The sequence below is a fragment of the Tamandua tetradactyla genome, chromosome 9, assembly GCF_023851605.1.
Source record: "Tamandua tetradactyla isolate mTamTet1 chromosome 9, mTamTet1.pri, whole genome shotgun sequence".
Lineage (NCBI taxonomy): Eukaryota > Metazoa > Chordata > Mammalia > Pilosa > Myrmecophagidae > Tamandua > Tamandua tetradactyla.
The window spans coordinates 32663306-32686386 of record NC_135335.1 but is presented as its reverse complement, the minus strand read 5'-3'; the positions used below and the strand labels follow the sequence as shown (position 1 = coordinate 32686386).

Genomic DNA, 23081 nt, shown 5'->3' with positions numbered 1-23081 from the left:
TAGAACATATGTATCACTCCAGAAAAAGAAATAAAAAGAAAGAACTCATACATACCATACTCCTTGCCCCTCCCTCTCATTGACCACTTGTATTTCAATCTACCCAATTTATTTTACCCCTTGTTCTAGTTTGCAAGCTGCCAGAATGTGATATACTAGAAGCAGAATGGCTTTTAAAAGGGGGACTTTATTAAGTTGCAAGTTTACATGTTTTAAGGCCATGAAAACATCCCAAATAAAGCAAGTCTATAAAAATGTGCAAATTAAGGCATCAATAAGAGGTTACCTTCACTCAAGAAAGGCTGATGAGGTTCAGAGTTCCTCTCTCCACTAGAAAGGCACATGGCAAACACGGAGACGTCGGCCAGCTTTCTCTCCAGGCTTCTTGTTTCATGAAGTTCCCTTGGGGGCGTATTCCTTCTTCATCTCCAAAGGTCTCTGGCTGTTTGGGCTCCTTTGGTTCTCCTGGCTCTCTCAAAAATGCTTCCACTTTTAAAGAATTCCAGTAAATGAATTGAAATCCACCTGGAATGGGTAGAGTCGCATTTCCCTCTTATCAAAGGGTTATACCCACAACTGAGCCAGTCACATCTCCGTGGAGAAAATCTAATCAGGTTTCCAGCGTGCAGTGCTGAATAGGGGTTGAAAGAAAGGCTGCTTGCACCAGATGGATCAGGATTAAAATATGGCTTTTCTAGGGTACGTAATCCTTTTGAACCATAAACCCCTTATCCCCCTATTATTTATTTTTTTCCATATTTTCTTACTCATCTGTTCATACCGTGGATAAAAGGAACATCAGACATAAGGTTTTCACAATCACACAGTCACATTGTAAGCATTATATTGTTATAAAATCATGTTCAAGAATCAAGGCTACTGGAACACAGCTCAACAGTTTTAGGTACTTCCCTCCAGCCACTCCAATACACCATAAACTAAAAAGGGATATCTATATACTGTACAAGAATAACCTCTTGACTCTGTTTGAAATCTCTCAGCCACTGAACTTTTATTTTGTTTTATTTCTCTCTTCCCTCTTTGGTCAAGAAGGCTTTCTAAATCCCATAATGCCTCATCTCAGGATTTCTGACCCACAAAGCCAGGGAGATAGATTTATACCCCTGGGAGTCATGTCCCACATCAGGGGGAGGGCAGTTAGTTCACCTGTCAAGTTGGCTTAGAGAGAGGCCACATCTGAGCATCAGAAGAGGTCTCTGGAGGTGACTCTTAGGCGTAATTATAAGTAGACTAAGCTATCCTTTGCAGGGATAACTTTAATAGGGGTGAATCTCAAGATTGAGGGCTCAGCCTATTGATTTGATTGTCCCCACTGCTTGTGAGAATATCAGGAATTCTCCAAATGGGGAAGTTGAATATTTCCTTTTTTCTTCCCAGTCCCCCTAGGGAATTTTGCAAATACTTCTTTATTCACTGTCCAAATTACTCTGGGATATATCAGGGCATCATACTAACCTGGACAAATCAACAGGATTTCACACTCTATTCAAGATTCCATGTACTTATGATGTTCAAGTAAACTGACCATGCAAATCAAATTAGGTAATGTGCTACCCAAAATATAAAATTTTCACCAAATATCTCTCCCTTTGGTCTCACATAGAATTTGAAGTTTTAAAATATGGGCAATATCATCCTTTACCCTGTATTCTAATCTACCCCAGTCCTGTCCAAATAAGCTTCATTCATATCTCTAGTCAAAGTCTGATCCTTTCTTCATTTTTTTAAACAGTTCCTATTTGCGGTACTGCTGACTTTCATAGCTCAGAGCTCTAACTGAGTCTCAAGTGTCACATAAATACCCAATGTTTCTGGGAATGACCAGGTTATACACAAACAGCTCAGTATCTCAGAATTTAGAATTAACAGTTGCACCTCCTGAATCTGTGTGACTGCTGTAAGAGCTTACAATCTAGGACCCTTTACAATAAGCCCCAACTTGATAACCCATGCTCTCACCCTCAGTTCATCGGATTTGTGTATTATAGTTAGTCTATATGAGTGAGGCATGGTATAATATTTGTTGTTTTGTTCCTGACATTTCATTCAGCATACAGTCCTCAAGTTTCATTCACCTACTTGTATGCCTCACAGCTTCATTCCTTCTTGCAGGCCGCTCAGTAGTCCATTGTATGTGTACACCACAGTTTGCCCCTTCATTCCTCAGTTCACTGTAAATCGGGAACACTGCCACCATAAACGCCAGTGTGCAAATGTCCATTATGTCCCCACACTCAGTTCCTCCAGGTGTGTACTGAGCAATGGGTTTCAGGATCATATGGCAACCCCACCCTAGCCTCCCGTGGAACCACCACACTGCCCTCCAAGGGGCTGCAGCATTTGCCCCTTCATTCCTCAGTTCACTGTAAATCGGGAACACTGCCACCATAAACGCCAGTGTGCAAATGTCCATTATGTCCCCACACTCAGTTCCTTCAGGTGTGTACTGAGCAATGGGTTTCAGGATCATATGGCAACCCCACCCTAGCCTCCCGTGGAACCACCACACTGCCCTCCAAGGGGCTGCAGCATTGGCCCTCTTGCACAGATTGATGATGTGTGAGTGTTGTTTTTCTTCTGGGGGACAAGCAGGGCAGAGAGTTGGGTGCTAATCAAGAAGGAAAGGCTTTGAGTTCTAGGGTATTGCTTTAGGGTACGTCCTTCAGGCAGGGGCTAGCAAGGCTGTACATGATTGAAATTTGATGACTCTTCCCAGCCTGCACTCTGAGAAAAACTAGGCCAATTCATACTGCTCTCAACAATCCGAGACTGCTGTTGCTGTACTTATTTTTATCTTTATTATTATTATTTTTTTTGCTCAGCTTTTTCTTTATCAGTTCTTTGGTTCAGATTAAGACTCTCTTTTTTTGGTGTGTGTTGCAGTGTAGACTTTGATTGGGACCATCAGGAAGTGATGTTCTTTGGCTACACAGAAAGTTCACTCTCTGCCCAGCAGTGCAGTGCTGACTTTTGTCCGTACATCGGTCAGAGAAGGCCCTGTGGAGACATGCTGGACAGTGGATGGCCTGTCCAGCTCTTCCTGGAATGGCTGAGATGGGTTTGGATCTGGGGGTGGTGTGGGAAAGCCATCATACTGCACAACAGAAGGGAGTACTGTTCACCTAGACTCCAGGGGCTCAGTGACAGGGGGATTGGAGGAAGGGAAGTGCTGGGGAGGGAGGGGCTGAGGCGAGGACACCCAGAAGCCCTGGCTCAGGTCTCTGGTAGGTGATGGGAAAAGATGAAGAGTTTTGTTTGGGGCACGCCTGTCTATCAGACGCCTGTGGGATGTCTCAGGAGGATGGAACTGAATTCCAGCATACAGCATACAGCGGGCATTGGGGAAAGGCCTTGGCTTATTTCGTAAGGACTTACAGAGTGCCTGGTTGTCCTGGTGTCTACAGGCGATGGTCCATGGTCACGTTGGAGATGAAAAGATAAAGTGGTGTAAAGGATTAGGAATGCAGGGGACGTACTGGGAGAGGTGGGATCTTTAAATCAGGTGATTAGGATGAACTGTTCAGAAGGTGATACTGAGTGAAGATGTGAAGGAAGTGAGGGTGTGATACATGCAGGTGTCTGGGAAAGAGCATTCCAGGCAGAGGGAACAGCCAGTGCAAAGACCCTGAGGTGGGAGTGTGCTTGGCATGTTTGGGAACACAGCAGGGAAGCCAGTGAGACTGGAACAGAATGAGCAAGGGGAAGGTGAGCCAAGGTAGGGTCAGATCAGGTGAAGGACGAGGTAAGGGCAGCATTTTCTATTCCAGGGGTGATGGGGAGCAGAGGGGAGTACTCCATCTGACTTAGGCTGCAACGTCCTCCCCTGAGTGCACGGGCCTGAGGGTGAGGCTGAGGATGGAAGTGGGTGGGTGGGGGGGATCACCCAGGTGGGTGGTGGACCAGGCTGCTGAGTGGTGGGCTTGTCTGATCCTGGATGTGTTTTGAAGGAAGGGCTGATGAAGTGTGGGATGTGAGCAGGAGTAAAAGCTGGAGTTGCCGTCACCAGTGAAGGGAAAGGCTGTGGGTGACTGTCAGGATACTTCCCTTCCTGGACAGGATGGCCTTGAGGGGAGGCGGGTCCTCTCTTCCAAGCACGTTGTAGAGCCTGCTGGCATGAGGCAGCCGGGAGCCAGAAAATCCTCAAAGCAAAAATCCTGGGCTGGCACAGCCCCAGAAAGCCATTCCTTCCCTTCCGCCACTTCCATCCCGTCATATTCCCCTGAGAGCGCTCCTCCCCCTGCACCCAAAGGGAGGACTCCCCACTCTGGTGTCCTGCCCTGGGACTCCCACCACTCTGGCAGCCGGGGTGTTGTGACCGTTGCCAGCCCTTCCCCACTACAGAGCCCTTCACTTCTGTCCCCAGCTTCTCTTGCCTCAGCCCCCTCTGCCCCAGGCTGTGGCTGATTGGGACTAGCACAACCTCTCACATTGGCTGCCCCACCCCACCCCCACCCCCGGGCAGGGAAGGAAGGCCTCTGTGTCACCTGCTCACAGGTGAGAGGTGGAGAGTGTTTATTTATTCCGGCGCTCCTTGGGGCAGGACAGGGTCCCTGCCTGCCACTCCCTAGCAGAGCTCCCCCACAGTGCCAAAGCAGCACACGGAGCACTGAAGCTGGAGGGGAGGTGGGGAGGTGTCCCGCTCCTGCTAATGCTCCAGGGGTCCTGGAGTAAAACACCTATCAGTCACTGTATTTCTGCAAATGCAGGCTTTACGAGACCCATTTAAAATTATCTTCTCAGAAGTGGAGCCCCTGCTGCACTCCTCAAGGACAGACGGGATTTTGTTTTCTTCAGCTTCTCACTTGGAAAAACAGATTCGGCCCCCCAACTAAAGTGTTTCCAATTTGGGAGGGGCGGATTTGGAAGTACTTTCTTGTGCTGTGCTAGCAAGCTGGAAAGAGAGGGCTAGATGGGGGGGCTGTAGGTTGCACCGACTCTGGGGTCAGCCAGCTGGGCGTGGGCGGGCTTTCCCCTCTGGAGCTGAGGCTCACCTGGAGGTCTTGAGGTGAGGATTCAGTCTTTTAAACAAATATGTATTGTAGCACTGACTGCTTATTGTGAGGCACAGTTCAAATTTCCATCAAAAGAACTGGAGAGCTCCAGGCTCTGCTTGGAAATGAGAGATAACCCACCCCGTTTCAGAGCCAGGCAAAGAACTGGGTTAACGTTTGACCCCGAGGTTCTTCTGCAAAGAAGGACTTTGGCAGCCCTTCACCCCTGGGGACAGGATGGGATGTCATTCATCACAGGGGACCCACTGCATGTCTCCAGAGGCCAAAGTCAGTCAGTGGGAGCGGAAGTCCTGTCCTATTCTTAAATCGTTAAATTGGAAAGCAAGTGTTAAGATTTGTGGCCACATCCCTGGCCTGGGGTGGAATTAGCAGTGAAGGGCAGACTATTTCCTGCTACACCAGTGTCAGCTGGCATCATCTCAGCCTTTTCTTCTCCAGGGCCTCCCTCCCAAAACCCCCACTCTGAGTTTATCTCAGGAGGCTCCCCCCAGAAGCCAGTGAGTGGTTTCACATTCTGAACTTGGCAGCTGGGCCCTGCCAGGCACGGTGACCTGCAGGAATGGAAGCGGAGCTGGACAGGATGGGGGCGACACATCGTCTCTGAGGCTGTTGAATGTGAGGCGCTCCCCCTGGGTTCTGAAGATGCAAGCCATTGAAGGACTCCAGTCTAGGTTCTGTTGTCTTCCTGCTGCGTGGTTTCCAAAGAGACCTCTGCTCTGGCCTTGGGGATCTCAGGGTCTTTAAAGTCCCTTCCCGGCCTAAGGGAGACTTGCAGGGCGGTTAGAGATGCTAGCAGAAGCTGTGGTAGAAACTCCTTGTGTAAATGTCTTTCAGTGCCCGAGACTGAAACGCAATCAGCAGCGGAAACCAGCGTCTGCAAAACATTGAAAAGGTTTCCTAAGTTCATGAGTTTGGGTTGAGTAAGGCAGAAAAGTCCCTCTCTCTCTCTCAGCGCCATCGGCTCTGCTCCCGCCAGCAACCAGGGGATGCCAAAAGAGAATGTTGCATGGCCATGCCCGCAGTGGACAGAGAAGTGGGGGTCCCGCCAAAGTGGGCTTTATGCCCACCGTGCAGACTCGAGCAAGTCTCTTTCTGCCACTGGGCCTCGGTTTCCTCGCCTGTAAAAAAGGGGTGAATCGTTCACCCTCTGCAGATTGGCTTGAAGATCTAGAGAAAACACTGGGTGTCAGGTTGTGCCGAGTTCAAGTTGGGGGTAATGGAGGAAAAATAATAGAAGCTTGTTGCCGGTTTGGTAGTTTATTTCTGATGTTCTTTTTCAATGCATCGGAAAAAAAAAATTAGAGAAGATGTACATACAGCCCCGATGTATGTCCCTGGCCCTGAAGAGGTGTGCTGTTCAGTTACCTTTAATTACAGTTAAAAACGAAGTAAATAAAGTTAGTGATGTACTTAACCCAGGCGTCCAAGTGAAGGAAAGAAGGCGACAGGATTCATTCATTCATTCATTTAGTAAATATCAGTTGAGCACCTGGTGGAACAGATGGGACAAAAGCCCCATCCTCAGGGAGCCGACAGGCTTGTGCAGGAGACACAATAAGGAAAACCGATATTATCCCGTTAGAAGGCGGTAAGGTTTAGTGAGGTGGGAGCTGGGAAGGCTTCATGGGGTCCTGCTGTCTGTGTGGGAGTGAACTATAGGAAGGTGGAGGACAGAGAGGAGAGGGCTGCCCCCATTCCCCCTGCCTTCTAAGCCCCCACCCCCACCCTGTCAGCCTGGGCTCTGGTTTCCCACTCAGCACCATGCCTCCCACCTCTGTCTCCTCTGCAGCGTTGAGGGAGAGGCCCCCAGCAGCGAAGCCGGCACGTCGCTGGACAGCCCGTCAGCGTACCACCAGGGCCCCTTGGCGCCCGGCGCCAGCCTGAGCCCCGACCTCTACGAGCGCACGCCGGCAGGGGCCTATGGGCTGTACTCGGTGCCGCCCGGGCAGCAGCAGCGGACGCGGAGGCCCAAGCTGCAGCACTCGACCTCCATCCTGCGCAAGCAGGCCGAGGAGGAGGCCATCAAGCGCTCGCGCTCACTTTCTGAGAGCTATGAGCTCTCCTCAGACCTGCAGGACAAGCAGGTAGGCAAGTGGGCGGGACCTGGCTGCCCAGGGAGGTGGGTGGGCGGGGCCTGGCTGCCCGGGAAGGTGGGTGGGCAGGGCCCAGCTACCCAAGAAGGTGGGTGGGCGGGACCTAGCTACTGGGAAGGTGGGTAGGCGGGGCCTGGCTGTCCAGGGAGGTGGGTGGGTGGGGCCTGGCTGCCCGGGAAGGTGGGTGGGCGGGGCCTAGCTGCCCGGGAAGGTGGGTGGGCGGGGCCTAGCTACCCAAGAAGGTGGGTGGGCGGGGCCTGGCTGCTCTGCCTACCACTCCTCGGCTCCCACGAATGACCAGTGGCCACAGGTAGCGGGGCAGCCTTTCAGCTCTCCCACAGACTGCAGTATGAGCCTCATAATAGATTTTTCCTACACATGACCTTTGCCTCAGTCAGAGCACTATTTCCTGTTTCTCCTTGGGAGCTCTTGGCCCCAGCTTCACTATGGCTGAAATGCTTGAAGGGATTTAGAGTGAAGGGACCTACTTGGCTGTTTGACATTCCTTCCTGGGGACTCAGGCAGAGTCTCAGATGAGGCCTTGGTCTGCCCTGGTTCCCAAAGCCCTCTTGGAGGGACCTGGGGGGCCCATGGTGGGTGCCTGAGCCTCACGAGGACGCACAGTTTCCGTGGTTGCTGAGGTCCCGAGGTCCCAGCTGCGGACTGAGCCTCAGGTAGAATGCAAGTGTGAAGGAGGGAGCCCCTGGCTAAAGAGAGGGAGGTAGGTCAGTTTATAGTATAAATAGCATAAGCTTTAAAAAAAAAAAAAACAAAAAACCATCCACAGCCCGTAGAGCCAAGGTTGCTTATTATATCCCTCAGATTTACAGCTCTATGGGAAACCAGCCAGGGCCCACCTTTCTCCCACAGGGGCCTTGTCCCAGAGAGAATGGCCCAGATGCCCCATGTGGGTGCACCTGCATGGCATAGCAAGAAGAGCTCACAGCCTACCTTCTCAGCCAGGCTCAAGGGAGAGCTTGGAGGCAGCCTCTTTGAGGGCGAGGGGAGTGGGGAAGGTCTCTGTGGGAGTGGTGGGGTGCAGCCGAGGAAGCAGGAGGCCACCAGGAGAGCAGAGAGAATTCTCACTTCTAAGACCCTGAGGGTACAGGCACATAGTGGGCCCTGGATGGGAATTCGAGTAAATGAACAGCTGGGTACCTGAGTGAGTGAGTGAATGAATGAATAGGTCACTTGGCAGTGTCTCAGACTGTGGGAAACTCTCCGGCAGAGAATCACAGGCTTCAGAAGTATCTCCAGGCTGCCATTCAGCGGCTTTGCAAGTTTGCGGAGACAAGATGGCTTATCAAATTTCCCCAGCCCCTGAACATTGAACTCCAGCCGGTCACCTCATAAATCTTAGGTGGCCTCTCTGATCAGCAGGGTCCCAGACTACAATCCCCAGAAGCCATGCTGCACAAGTCCCTCTACCCATAGCTTCCCTGTACCTTGGCCTGCCCCCCCAGTGTCTACCTGTCAGTTATCTTGCTTGTCCTGTAAGGGGCAGAGATCTAAGCCTGGTGTGGCCCTGACTCCTTTGGGGAGGACTGGGGGTGCTGCTCAGGTGGTTCTTGTCTCTTGACAAAGAATCTCCTGCTCAGCCCCCTCCTCAGCTTGTCCTGAGACCTTGGACAGCTCCATCCCTCGTCTCTGACCCTCACTTTATCTTTTTACCTGGGAGTTGGGGCTGACAGAGGTGCCAGCTAGTGGCCAGAGCCTGAGGGCAAATAGCTCCCTTCATCCTTGTGGCGCTTGGCCCCTGGGCCAGACTGACTTCAGGGAGAACAGCCTCTGGGTTGAATTTATCAGTTATACCCAGATTCATGTTTGCCAGGTCCAGACATGGTAGCAGAACCTTTAATATAGGAAAGAGAAAGGTTAGTGGTAGAGATAATTCTGTACTTAGTACGAGCTCAGTTTGGCTACAGCTGTTCCTTTCCATCCCAGACATGTCATCCCCAGGCACACATGGGCCAGACACTACACTGGGAAGTCAGTGGTGAACAAGTGAGGCCCTGCTCACTTGTGCTGACAGTGCTATAGGAGAGAGACTGCAACCAAGTTTGTAAATAAGGAAATGGTATAATTCCAGAAATTCACATAAACTCTAGAGATTATAAAATAGGGGAAAGAAATAGAGTGGCTGTGGGCAAGTGTCAGCATTGGATAAATGTGGAAGAGATGATATCTCTAAGGTGGCATTACAACTGGGTGTTTGAAGAAAGGGTGTTCCAGGAAGAGGTGACAAGCAGGTGCAAAGGCCCTGAGGCTAGATTGATCTTGGTATGCATAAGAGACTGGGATGGTGAGAGGGAAGAGGCAGGAAAGAGGCCGAGAGGGTGGAAGTGATTGAGAGTCACTGAGCGTTCGACTCAGTCTCGAGCTTCCTGGCCACTGGGGCAAAAGAAGGAAAAGGAAAGATGGGAATTGCAGATGAGAGCAGGTGCCCGGTTCTACCAGCAGTTCAAGTCCAGTAACATGAAGACTCGTTGTAGTGAAAGGACCCCGGCGGGAAGGCACACAAGCCTTCCTTTTGGCCTCCAGCCCTCAATACCCTTTGGTCATCTCCTGTTCTAGTGAGAACAGGAGATCTGGAGGGACAAACAGGTACTTTGTCCCTGAGTGGTCAAGAGGTGGCTGTTCTGCTCTCACGGAAGGGTCTTCCTCTCGATTCCTATCCCCACCATTAAGAAATGCTCCTGTAAAGGGCAGGGGAGGGGATGACTGGTGGGAAAGCATCCAGCTGGGCTTGGGTAAGTCCCTGTGACATGGAGAAAGAAGAGTAAACCCCTCTTAAGGTAGGTTGTTGTGTCAAGTGAGGGAGCACAGTCCCTGGTACATACAGTAGATGAACAGATATTAATTTACTTCCCTCTCCTGGATCCCCATAAATGTTTAGACTGGGCCTTGGGTTGGTTCTGACCCAGTAAAAAGAATGAGCACAGGGCGTTTGGGGGATGAGAGAGAGAGTTGGTCTGGGCTGGTGTGCAGCCTCCCGGGAGCAGGTGGGTACAATGAACTGATGGGCTTGGACGAGGCACATGGCTCATTTCTTCTTTCCTGGAGCCATCTCCACCCCCTCCCACCCCACCCCCAGCACACACAGACTTGAGGGGTGCTCCCTGGCAAACAGGGACTCTGCCTGGTTTGCAAGGTCCAAAGCCAGCTGGGGAGTGCCTGGGGCATTTGTGAGATCCCCCTACTTGGACCAACATGAGGGGCCTAGGGCCTTCGCAGGCAGAAAAAGAAAGAGAGAGAGAGTAAAGGGCTTCCCAGGGCTCCAGCCTGCTCAGGCTCCTTATCGGCCCCGTGGCATACAGAGCTTCACCCAAAGAATAGAAACTTTCTGCTTAGAGTTGTGGAAGTGAGGTCATCTGTTTGGATGGTGATCAGTAACTTAAGGGAGAAAAACCGCCCTGGCTGACTCTGGCTTTGAAAAGTTGTTTTTGATCCCCGCCCGCCTCAGCTATTCTCTCCTGCAGAGAGAGAAGCTCTTCCTGGTCCCATGCTTGGTCCCTCCCGTGGGGCACCAGGGTCTGGGGGAGCACACGGTGCCGCGGCCCACACTCTCGGTGCCTGTGTTTTCTGTGTCCCTGAGATGGGTCAGCCGTGCCAGCTGGGAGCTGGGCGGGCTCCTGCCCAGGCTCCGGTGACACGGCGACCTGCTTTCCCGAGAGAGTCAGGGTGTGACATCACTCCCCACATTTGCCCTGGAAGCAAGAAGACCAGAGTCCCCACACCGGGGTGCAAGGTCAGAGCGCGGCTGCTCCCGACCCCACGACGGCTCCGAGTTCCTCTCTCCTCCCATCTCAGGCCTGCAGCCTTCATTTGGCTCAGTGTCTGTATAGCCTTTCTTTCAGTTATGAGTGTATGTCTGTTTTCCCTGGTGGGCTCTTAGCTCCTGGAGGGCCTCGACTTCGGGTCTCTCTCTCTCGGTGTGATGCCCATATGTCCTAGCAAACTGGACAGCAGGCTGGGTGGTGCTTTGCCTCCTGGGTGAAATGCATCTCATTCCTGTGGACCCGACTCCTTCCATAGCCCCAGCTGCTTGCCGTCTGACCCAGCGGCCTGAGAGAGGTTTGGCGTAGTGGAGAATTGTTTGATTCCTACAGATCTGGTTCCAGCAGCAGGGGTGTGTTTGGCTTTCACCCAGGAACGAGGCACAGGGAGCACCTGTCAGGACTGTCCTTGGTCATGGGTGGGCCCGTGTGAGTCTCAGAACTTCCGGAAGCCCCCATGTCACACTGGGAGGTCCTCAAGCCAGAAGCTGCTGAGCACTTGCCCAGTCTGTCCTGCCCAATTGCAGCGTGTCCCCCAAACGGTAACTCCCCACCCGGCTCCATGCTCGCATGGAAGGGCCACTGCAACCTGTCATCAAAAAAAAAGTGAGAACTAGCCCTGGAGTCTGGAGGTCTCTGTGTGTGTGTGGCGGCCTCTTCTCTGGGGTTCAGTTTCCCTGTCTATATAGTGAGGGGCTGGGGAACCCCACAGACTGAGAAAGTTTGCAGGCGCCCAGACGAGGGTTTTCCAGCCCCAGCTGCCGCTGTCTTGGCATGCGCTAACACTTTGAGTCCATCCTGTCTCATCTACTAACGTAGGTCCTGGGATTATTCCCATTTTATAGATGGCAGCAACAGAGGGAAGGCAGGGTTGGAGGCTTACCCAGGGCCATGTGGGATTAGAACCCAGGCATCCAACGTTGAAGGCTGCTCCTTAGTGTGGTGCTACATTGAGACCTCCCCAAAATTCAGCGACTCCCCTAGGCCCCAAGAGCCACAGTCATTATGTGATAGAAAAGAAAGGGCTGTGGAAGCCTGCAGCCTGTCCTCGGTGCCCCAGCAACTTGATAGAATCTCTGGCTTGTTTTTCAGGTTCCTCATCTCTGAAAGGGGCTGGCTTCATCTTCCCAACATCCCCAAAAGTGTTTTCCATTAAACCAGAGACCACAAGGTACACCTTGGCCAGAGAAGTTTGGGGAGCTCAGCACACTATACCCTACCTCATTTTAAAGGCTCTGAGAAGTCCTGCAGGGAAGATACCTGATTCAACTTTGGCACAGGATTTCTCAATCTCATCTGACCTTGGAATCCCTATTTCACATCACCCCAGCAGCACTCCCCGGCACTTATTTCAGCCAATTTCAGGGCGTGCCGAGAGTTTTCCGGATGGTGTCAGTCCAGGGTCAGGCAGCAGGTGTGCGTTGCAGCAGAAGCTGCCCTGCGCCGGCCCGTGGGGCCATCCTCACTCTCCTCTCCTTTCCCCTCCAGGTGGAGATGCTAGAACGAAAGTATGGGGGGCGCCTCGTGACCCGCCATGCAGCCCGCACCATCCAGACAGCATTCCGCCAGTACCAGATGAATAAGAACTTCGAGCGCCTCCGCAGCTCCATGTCCGAAAACCGCATGTCGCGCCGAATCGTCCTGTCCAACATGAGGATGCAGTTCTCTTTCGAGGGGCCCGAGAAAATGCACAGCTCCTACTTCGAGGGGAAGCAGGTCTCAGTGACCAACGACGGCTCCCAGTTGGGGGCCCTGGTTCCGCCCGAATGTGGCGATCTCGCCGAGCCACCCACCCTCAAGTCCCCGGCCACCTCCAGCGACTTTGCGGACGCCATCACAGAGCTGGAGGACGCCTTCTCCCGGCAGGTGAAGTCCCTGGCCGAGTCCATCGATGACGCCCTCAACTGCCGCAGCCTGCACGCCGAGGAGGCGCCGGGCCCCGACCCGGCACGGACACGGGACACCGAGCCGGCCCTGCATGGTGTGGACCACCGCAAGCTGGACGAGATGACAGCCTCCTACAGTGATGTCACCCTGTACATCGACGAGGAGGAGCTGTCACCACCCCTGCCCCTCTCGCAGGCGGGCGACCGGCCGTCCAGCACTGAGTCGGACCTGCGGCTGCGGGCGGGGGTCTCATCCCAGGACTACTGGGCATTGGCCCACAAGGACGACAAGGTGGACACGGACACGAGCTGCCGGAGCACGCCGTCCCTGGAGCGGCAGGAGCAGCGGCTGCGGGTGGAGCATCTCCCGCTGCTCACCATCGAGCCGCCCAGCGACAGCTCCGTGGACCTCAGCGACCGCTCGGACCGCGGCTCGCTCAAGAGGCAGAGCGTGTACGAGCGCGGCCTCGGCGGGCAGCAGGGCAGCCCAAAGCACGGCCCCCCCAAGGGCCTCCCCCGCGACGAGCCCGAGCTGCGGCCCCGGCCCCCCAGGCCCCTGGACGGCCATCTGGCCATCAACGGCTCGGCCAACAGGCAGAGCAAGTCCGAGTCGGACTACTCAGATGGGGACAACGACAGCATCAACAGCACGTCCAACTCCAATGACACCATCAACTGCAGCTCTGAGTCTTCGTCCCGCGACAGCCTGCGGGAGCAAACGCTCAGCAAGCAGACCTACCACAAGGAGGCCCGCAACAGCTGGGACTCGCCCGCCTTCAGCAACGATGTCATCCGCAAGAGGCACTACCGCATCGGCCTCAACCTCTTCAACAAGTGAGTACCCCGAGGCCCGCCTGGCGCCACTGGCTGTTCACAGCCTGGCCCTGCTGGAAGGCGGGCGCTAGAGGACCAAGAGGGCAGGTGGTAGCTGCACCCGGAGCCATCCAGGGCCCAAATCCACCTGTCCTGCAGGCCTTTGACCCCGCACTGGGGAGAGAACGCTGCTTGCGACAGTGCCTGGTGGGGGAGCTGGACACCCTCTGGGCCCCCAGGCCCTGGCCCCTTTCGAGGGGCATCATCACCATCTCGGCACCCTGAGCTCCAGGCCTTGTCTGTTTTGCTCACCCCACCCCTGTACCAGTCAGGAAAGGTGGCATTCAGAGGCTTGAGCAGTGCGTGGGGCCAGGCCCCGCCTTGAGGGTGCGGCTCGGGAGTCTGGATTTTATTCCCCAGGTGGAGAGCACGGCGGGTCTCTGAGGCAGGAGGGTAACAGGGTCAGAGCTATGCTGGGGATAGCCACAGGTGTAGGCTGGACTCAGAGGCGAGTGTCACAAGGAGGGAGAGACGGGAGACATAAAAAAAAAAAAGAAAGAAAAGCCACAAAAAAAGCCATGAGGTCTTCTGGGGAGAAATGTGAATTGGGCCCAGGGAGTGGCTGCTGCCCATTTCTGGAAATGGGCAGCCGGATCAGCTCTGTGAGCCCATCCGAACTGGGAGGGAGGTGGTATTTAAAGCAGACTATTCTTAGCCCAGCTTAAAATAGCAAGAGGAAGGGGAAAGAGGCTGACAGCTCCCCTTGGGGGGAGGCTGGCAGCTCTCCTTGAACCTGAGCCTGAGATCTCATGTTAGTCCCATCCATGGGGCCTCCGAGGGTTGAGTCGTCAGATTCCTGGCCTGACGCTGGCCCTGCCTGGGCTTGTGGCTGTGGAGGGGACATGGCTACGACAAACATTCTGGAACCAGAGGCAGGCCCTGGAGGCCAAACTGGGGGCAGGGAAGGGCATGGGGTGCCCCGGCCTTGCCGAGCTGCTTCTGGGTCACCCCAAGGCCGAAGCCTGGGCCACCCTCCCCTGCCTCCTCTTCCCCTGGATCTGGGGAGACTTGGGGCCCTGCCAGGACACTGGCACTTTGAGCAGAGCCTGGCACAGGAAGAAGCACTGTCTAGGGGTATCAGGACAACCTGCCCTAGAGGGTGGGCATAGGGAAAGGCATGGTCAGCCCTGGGGAGTGGCTCCAGGTTTATTGGCCTCACACAGCTAAGATCTGGTAGACTCAGGAAGCTCGCATGTGCCAACGGGGTTTTTCTCTAAAATTCCGGTCAGCCAGTGGCCTGCTGCCTTTGGGGACTAGCCCCACTGCGGAGGGAGCCGTGGCAGGTGCAGCCGTGGCCGGGGCAGCAAACTGGACTGTGGAGAGAAGCCTGTCCTGCTGAACCCATGCTGGGCTTTGTCCCAAAAAGTCCCAAAAAGCACAGCCCAGCTCCAGCATCTGCTCTGGCCCCTTGGGGTCAGACCCAGGCCCAGGCCCTCTTGTGGGGAGACTGGGATAATGGGGGGCTCCCCCAGTCCCCAGGATTGCCGTCACACCTGGCTGATGGTGTGGCCTGATGTGGGACCCCCTGCAGGTAGAGGTCAGGGCGGGGGCACGGGGAGGTAGAGGTCAGGGCGGGGGCACGGGGCAGGGTGTAGGGCCCTCCCAGGCCCAGGAGGCCAGAGAAAACTCTCCCCATCAGACCAGCTTTGGGTTTCTGGTAGGCTCTTTCTGCTTTCTTTGACTTTTTTCTAAATGCCGTTTTAATGAGCTATGTTCCCAAATCGTACAGTTCGTCTGAAGCACACAGTCAGTGGCTCGCAGCGTCATCACGTAGTTGAGCATGCATCATCACGGTCAATTTTAGAGCATTGTCATTACAACAGAAAAAGAAATAAAAAGAAAACTCAAAACGTCCTACACCCCTCATCCCTTCCTATTATTGACCCCTTGTATCGATACGTTTGTTACTGTTGAATATTGATATCACTGTTAACTGTAGTCCATGGTTTGCAAAAGGTGCAGCTCATTAATTTTTTGTTACACGTGTAATACTTGACTGTATTCTCTAGCAGCTGTGCAGCTGCTCTTTATCCTGGAGTCTGTGCTGGCTCCCAGACCTTTTTTCCCCACATAGCTACCCTGCACATGCGTGTACTCTCAGGAGGTAGGGATTGTTATGGTTAAGGATGTGACTCAGGGGCTATGCCGCCTGGCTTCATACTCTGGCTGTACATGCTTGGACCTGATATTGAGCATCCTGTGCCTCCACTGTCCTCGTCTGTGAAATGGGGACACTGCCAACAGCACCTGCCTGTGAGCATTAAGTAATTGGAAATACGTAAAGCCCTGGATGGGTTCCCAGCACGTCGTGGGCCCCTGTGTAAGTGTTGGCTGCTCCCATCTTGAGCCTCACTGGCATCTTTCAAGGTGCAGGGTCCCCGACATGGTTTTGCCATGGTGCCCGTGCACCCGGGGATGGAGGCAACTTCCCAGGGGTGCACTTAGGGCTGCCTCCTTTCTTCCCGTTGCTGCTGCCTCTGGGCCTTGGCTCCCCATCCTCACGGTCGCCAGGGTCACCACGGCCAGTGTGGGCAGACCTCACACGGGCCCAAACTTGTCAACGCTCAGTGTTCCCTCCACCCCCCACGATAAGTAGGGGAAAATGGGGTCTCTTTGTTTTAATTTGCATTCCTCTGCTTACGCCTTAGGTTGAGCATCTTTGCATGTGTCTTGGCCACATGGATTGTCTTCTCTATAAAATGCCTGTTCCTGTTCTCTGCCTGTTTGTCTATAGGTTGTCTACCACTCTGATTTACTCTAGTTCTTTATGGATTATCAATATAAATCATTTGAAATTGCAACTGTTTTCCTCCAGTCCGTCACTTGTCTTTTTTTATATATACAATTCACATGCCATAAAATTCACCGATTTAGAGCACACAGTTCAGTAGTTTTTAGTATACTTGTCTAACTTTGTTTGTCTAGGAGTTTTTAATATTAATTAGTCAAATTACCAGTGTTTCCTTTTCTATTATTTTATCTTTTTGTGTTTTATTTTTAAAGACTGCCCTAAATCATAAACATCAAATATATATATGTTCCCTTCAGTACTTTTATGGTTTAGTTTTCTACATTTTTGGATCTTGATCTGGAATTTATTTTATGGAACCATGCAAGGTAGGGGGCCTAACTTTTTAGGTGCAATTGGAGGCTAACTTCTGCATAAATTAACCGTCTCCAAACCTAATGCGTTTTATTGTTAGGGCACGAAACCCTTTTGTTCTTTTTAGAAACAGTCCTGGCCATCGAGTAGTTTATGTTCCACATGAATTTTAGAATTGCCGCATTGTGCTCCATGGAAAATCCTACAGGACTTTTCAGTGGTGTTGCCTTCAGGTCAGAGACTTAACTTAAGGCATAACGCTGAGTCTTCCCTCCGGGAACACGGTGCTGCTCCCCGTTTGATTTTTTTATTTTTATTTTTTATTTTTGCGTGCTGTAAGGTGGCGGTCTCATTTCATTCTTCTTCCATGTGACGATCCATTATTGCAGCACCATTTGCTGAATTTTTGGGGGTGGTGGTAGCAGGGAATGCATGGGCGGGTGAGACTCTACTGCTGAACTGCCCTTGCACCCCTCCCCTTTTGATCTGATCCCTGCTCCTCCCTGACGTGAGGCCACCCTAGAACCCTGATGTCCTCTCACATGTGGCTATTTAAATTAAAATTAAATAGAATTAGAAATTGAGTTCCTCGGGCTGACTCAAGTGCTCACAGGCCACCGAGGCTGCGCTTCTGCACATCAGGCAGAGCAGATGGCACAATCTCCTCGTTGCTGCGCGTCCTTGTGGGCGGGAGCATGGGTGGAGGGGACAGGCGAGTGGGGAGTCTGGCTGCATGAGAGGTGACAGTGGAATCGCTGGCCTGCCCAACAGTGGACCTGTTGGCTTTCCATGTGAGCCGTGTGTTCCCCCCATGACTGCTAAGGGGACCGCGGGGCCACGCGCATGTGTTAGGAAGCCCCAGCCTGGTGCCCAGCTCCGCCCTTCCTCAGCTGTGCGGGTGGGCCGGCACTTCCCTCCGAGCCTCGGTTTCCTGCTCTGGACGATGGGCGGGGATCGTGCTGCCCCCCCCGGGGGGGGGTTGTTGGGAGGGTTGAGGGAGGAATTGCCTTCCTAAAACTGGTATTTCAACCAGCGAACACCTTCCTCACATAGAGGAAGTGTCTCCCTACATAGCTATATGTATACACACTCAGAGGCAGACATGTGATATGTACTTTATAGGGAGTTTTGTTTCACTTTTTGGGGGAGGGGGCGGTGGTGATGGTGGTTCGTGGACTGAAAATCGAACCCGGGTCTCCTGCATGGCAGGTGAGAATTCTACCACTGAGCCACCATTGCACCCCGCCTTGTGATTTCAAAGCTGCCTTACAGATGGGGCTCCTCCTACCTGCCCTGGGCCTATGGTGCTGAGGAGGCCCTCGGTTCCCCTGCAAGTAGACAGAACACAGCCAGCCCTGCTGCAAGGCAGAGCTGAAGGTGGTCGAGGGCCAGGCAGAGACGTGGCTGGTTTTGCCCCGAAGTGGTCCCGGAGTTGCCAGGCAAGGTTTTAGGGGCCATTGAGCTGCCCTAAGACCCGAAGCCACGATCCCTTTCCAGAAAGACCCACCTCATTCTCTCCCCCTCCCAGGTTCCCATGCCTCTGCCTCGTCACCGCCCACCTCCCCAGCCTCGGCCTCCCCTTGGCTCTCCCTGTGTGTCTTTGACACCTCTGGCCCCAGCCCCCAGCTCGTGCTCTGGTCGTCCCCTCTCCCTCACCGCCTCTCCCCCACCCCCCAGCCCTCCAGACAGCTCGTACATGCCAACCCCTTCCAGCAGGAGCTTTCCCTTCCCAGGCCTGGTTCTGGGGTCACCACACCCTCTCGAGGGGTCTGGGAGGTTCTGCATGGTATATTCAAAGTGGGAGATGGGGAGGAAAAGCAAAACAGATGAAACCTGTGAAGGGGTGGACAAGCATAGGAGCATTTTGAGGCGGGTTAGCAGGCAGCGGACACCCCAAAGCTGCCAGAGGAGGCCATGGTAGGCTCCCCAAGGGAAAAATGCTCCTATGCTTGTCCATCCCTTCACAGGCCTCTGGAGACCCTCATCCCCACCAGGCCAGCCCAGCCAGTCCGCTTTTCTATCAACCTGTGTGTTTTAACCCATTTTACAGGTGGATGAGTGAGGCTCTGAGAGGGTGAGCAACCTGCTCATGGTCTCCCAGCTGGCAAGCAGCAAGGCTGGAACTCACCCCGTCCCCTGCCTCCTGAGTGCTCCCCCTTCAAGCCCCGGCATGAGGGCCATGAGCCCACATATGCTCCTTGGCACCCCTCCCACCTCACCAGGGCACAGGTGGGTCAAGAGAGAGTCTGGGAAGCAGAGCCACATCCCCCGTGCAAGGCCACGCAGCCCTGGAGTGGGGTCCTGAGACCGTCAGTGTGACCAGAAGCTGGACCAGCACCCCTTGGCCTTGCCAGGAGCCTGGCGGGTACCCACCCAGGCTGAGCTTCCCCCATGCAGCCCTCTGTCTACTGGGGCTTGCACTTAAAACTGCACCCTTCTGACACCCACGGTGGGGTAATAGATTGCTGTCCCCCTCCACCACGAGGGGTCCAGGCTTGGGGATGCAGGGATTGTCTAGAATCTCACTGTAGGTAGCCGAGCTGCACAGGGGCCTTCCCTGCTGACTCCAGTGCTGTGCTTCTTGCATGTACCCGCTTTGTTGTGACTAGTAAAAATAACAGTGACGATAGCTGGTCTGTATAGAATATGTACTGGGTGCCGCATGCCATGCCAGACACTTGATTTGCATCACTCCACGAATCCTCCCAGGAGCCCCGGGAAGTGTGGGTGTGGGTGTGGGTGTAGCTAGCCACGCATCAGAGAGGGTAAGGCCCAAGCTTAGTGCCACAGAGCCGCCAGGTGCTGGCTCCAGGACTCTGGATGACATAGAGCGTGGGCTGTGCTCATTGTCATAGCTGTGGTGCTGACAGCTTAAAGACGGCTCTCTTTAGGGGCACTTTGAGCTGGGTGTCTGGAGGTTGGGTGTCTGGACAGGTCCCATTCCCCTGTCTCCTTGGGTGGCTGGACCCTTACCAGGATCCAGTCCTTGCCCCCTGGCCCTTATCCCCATCAGCAGCCCCAGGCCTGTTCTGGGTCCGAGGTGCCAGTGCCCTCACAGGCAGGACAGCTGCCAGCCATTCCAGGGCTCACATTCCAATCTCACGGCAACCCCAGCAGGATGAGAGCATCTCCTTCCCCTCAGCGCCAGCAAAAGCCCAGGATTGGGCCTCCCTGGCCCTTCCTGGCTCTCGTGCCAGTCCTTGAACCACTTCCTGTAGTCAGCAGGTTGCTGGCTCTAGGCTGCATCATGAACCCCTCTCCCCGGGCTGGGAGTGAAGGCAGCTCCCCCAGGGTCATGGGGACCGAGCTAGAGGGTGGGGCAGGAAATCGGAGGCAGATACCAGGTGCTGTGCCGGAGGGATGTTGGGCAGCTCCCCATCTCCCCTTCTCTTCTTTGAGCAATTATAGTGGACAGGAGAACCCCATTCCTTACCCTCCAGACCCTGCTCCGGAAAGGGTAGGTTAAGCAATCAGTGTTTCATTCCAGCAAACAGGTGTCCGTCACTACAACCCACAGCCTTCTAGCTCCTTTTTCTGAGAACATGCACAGCCGGACAGGGAAGGACGCATGTGTGAGGGGAAGTGGCTGAGAGCACGTGTGGGCTCACTGGTCAGGGCTGAGCCTGAATCAGTGTCAGATTCCAGGAAAAGCTGGCTCAGCAGTCCTCGAGGCAGTGGCCACCACCGTCCTTCAGGCCCGTCCCCCGGGAAGCACTCAGGGCCATGGGTGCCCCTGCTACCACTACTGAGACTTGGAAAAGAGCCAGCAGAACCCAACCCGGGTTGATAGGCACATGTGGTCACAGTGTCGTGGGAAGCACCTGAGCTGTGCTGCGTGCTTAAAGGGTAGACCAAGAGAAGGCAAAGAAAGTATTCTGGAACTTTTCACCGAGAAATTGGGGGATGGGGGTGTGATTCAATGGACTTGATTTTCAGCAGTGGTGATGGGACCTGGGGAGGGGAGAGTGAATTTTTAAAATTTATTTTATAATAAGACAGGATAATTGTAAAAATCACGCAAAACCCATGCAGAATATGCCACTGTACCCCTACAGTACATTTACTGACTTTTAACATGTTGGGGCATTTGGGATAGCGTTCCATCCTCTAGTTACATGGCATCTGTCTGTTCTTTAACCACTTGAGAGTAGGCTGTGTGCATCAGACTTTTTTTCCACCTAGTGTTTCCATGTGCATTTTCCAAGAACAAGAGTATTCACTTAGGTGTGGTTATCAAGTTTAAGAATTTAACACTGCTATAAAGCTTAAGTCTGTATTCCAACTTTTTATTAGGACCCAAAATGTCCTTTTGACCCTTTTCTTCTCTATTATTAGGTCCAGTCCAGGATCATGTACTGTATTTAATTGTTTCTTTAGTCTAGTTCTTTCTCTTTTTTTTTTAATTGTGGAAACATATGTAAAGCATGAACTTCCCCAGCTCGCCCCTCCCGAGCACCCCACACAGTGGGACTTGTCACATCCCCAGAGTGCACTGTAAGGGTCTCCCCGGAGCAGAGGCAGGCTCAGAAGTTCGAGTGCTTTATCTAGCATGGCACTCTGGGCCCGTTATTGGACCTTTCTCTGCCCCACTGTTGTTACCTGTCTAATAAAGCTTGTTTGTGAGTGAGTCCCCTGCCTGGGGGCACCCTTTCACCAGACTTTTCCTTGAGGGGTGTCCAGCCTCCGTGCTCCCTCCTCGAGGAGGCCCTTCCTGACCATGCCTCCCAGCCATTGTCCCAGTACCCCAGGGCCAACCTCTCCCTTCAGCTGTGTAACCGAGAATATTTGCGAGTGCTTACGGGCCTCGTACTTTGTTATTCACTTATTTAATGCTCACAGCTCTATATGTGTACTATTATTCCTGTTAGACAAATGGGGAAACCGAGGCACAGAGCAGTCAAGTAACTTGCCCAAGGTCACCCAGCTAGTTAAGTAGTGGAACCAGGATTTAAGCCCCGGCTTCTGGCTCCCGTAGTCCATGGCCTCACCCCCAGGCTGTCAGGTATCTATGCGTCCTCTTGCTGTTTACCTCCCTCTTTTATCATTCTCCAACTGGGTTCTATGTTTTTTTGAGGGCTGAGACTACGTTCGGACCATAGTTGGGTCAATAGAACTCCTGGCCCAGAGTAGGCGCGCAGTAAATGTTTGTGGAGTGAACAGAGAAGCAGGGTACAGCAGGAAAAGAATGTGAAACTTGTCCTGCAAGGGCTGGGGGGCCGTGGGAGGTTTCAGGTGGTGCTAGCAATGCTGGCTGAGGCAGCCCTTCTCACAGCCCCATCTGCCCCCAGCCCCTGGGTGGAAAGCGTGCTTGCCTCTCTATTTGCTGGGCAGGCTTTTGGGGGCCAGGTCCTGTGGTGGACACTGGGATCCGGAAGTGAATGAGCCCCAATCCTTGTGTTCTGAGATCCCCTAAAGAGCTCTCTTTGGTCCTGAGACCAGACCATTGCCTGAGTGAATGCCCCGGAGGCCCAGACAGAGGTTTCTGGAGGCTCTGGCCCCCTTGTAGGTCAAGAATACAGAGCCACAGCTGGGAAGGTGCCAGGAGCCCACCACTCTCTGCACCTTTGGAGCAGAACGTGAAATCCTGAGGCCCAGTTTCCCCAGTCATCTGCAGTAACAAACAGCCCCCAGATCCCAGAGGCTTCACACAGCCTGAGTTAACTTCTCTCCATCGCGCGTTCCATGTCCATCACAGGTCGGCTGGAGGGCTGCACCCAGCAGTCATCCCCTTGCTGGGGTTTGCACATTCACACAGCGGAGGTCCTGAGGGGGCAGGGGAGTGCATCCCTGCAGTGGGAGGGGCCAGGCAGGGGCAGCAGGGAGTGGCACCCACTCACAGCTTGCCTCCAGTGTCTCTTTGCTAGCCTGTTGATTGGTGGCAGTGGGACGGGGGGAGCAGTGAGGGGCTAGGGAGGGGGTCCTGACAGCACCTGCATGCTGAGTCAGGGCCCCAGGACACATTCCTTCAGTAGACAGGGGTGTGTGGGCCTGGAGGCAGCCTGGTGGTCTTGAACCTGGGGCAGGAAGGGCTGGGGTGGCTGAGAGGGGGTGAAGCACCATTGGGGACTCCTCCAGCAGATGTCAGTGCACCGGCCATTTGCTGCAGGGAGGTCCTTTATTCCTGGATGCTCCTCTAGGGAAACCCATTCAGGGGCTACCTCGCCAGCCAGACCCCACAGCTCTCCCCATGCAGCGGGCCCCAGCCTCCCTGCTGCTCTTCCTGTCATCACCAGGCCTTTGCTCACTATTCCTCTGGCCTCTTGGTTGCTTGGTTAGCTCCTTGCCACTGGTCAAATCCCCATCAGTGCAGATTCCTC

General features: G+C 53.8%; 1 protein-coding gene across 6 annotated transcripts in view; it reads left to right on the top strand.

The window, feature by feature from the left end:
• Nucleotides 1-23081, top strand: part of IQSEC1 (IQ motif and Sec7 domain ArfGEF 1) — a 437145-nt gene that overhangs the window by 388779 nt on the left and 25285 nt on the right. For all 6 annotated transcript variants that reach the window (XM_077116395.1, XM_077116396.1, XM_077116397.1 and 3 more), the window contains 2 exons: nucleotides 6823-7117; nucleotides 12391-13622. In XM_077116395.1, the coding sequence (XP_076972510.1) occupies nucleotides 6823-7117; nucleotides 12391-13622 (1527 nt within the window). Of the gene's footprint in view, nucleotides 1-6822; nucleotides 7118-12390; nucleotides 13623-23081 lie in introns of those variants that run through there.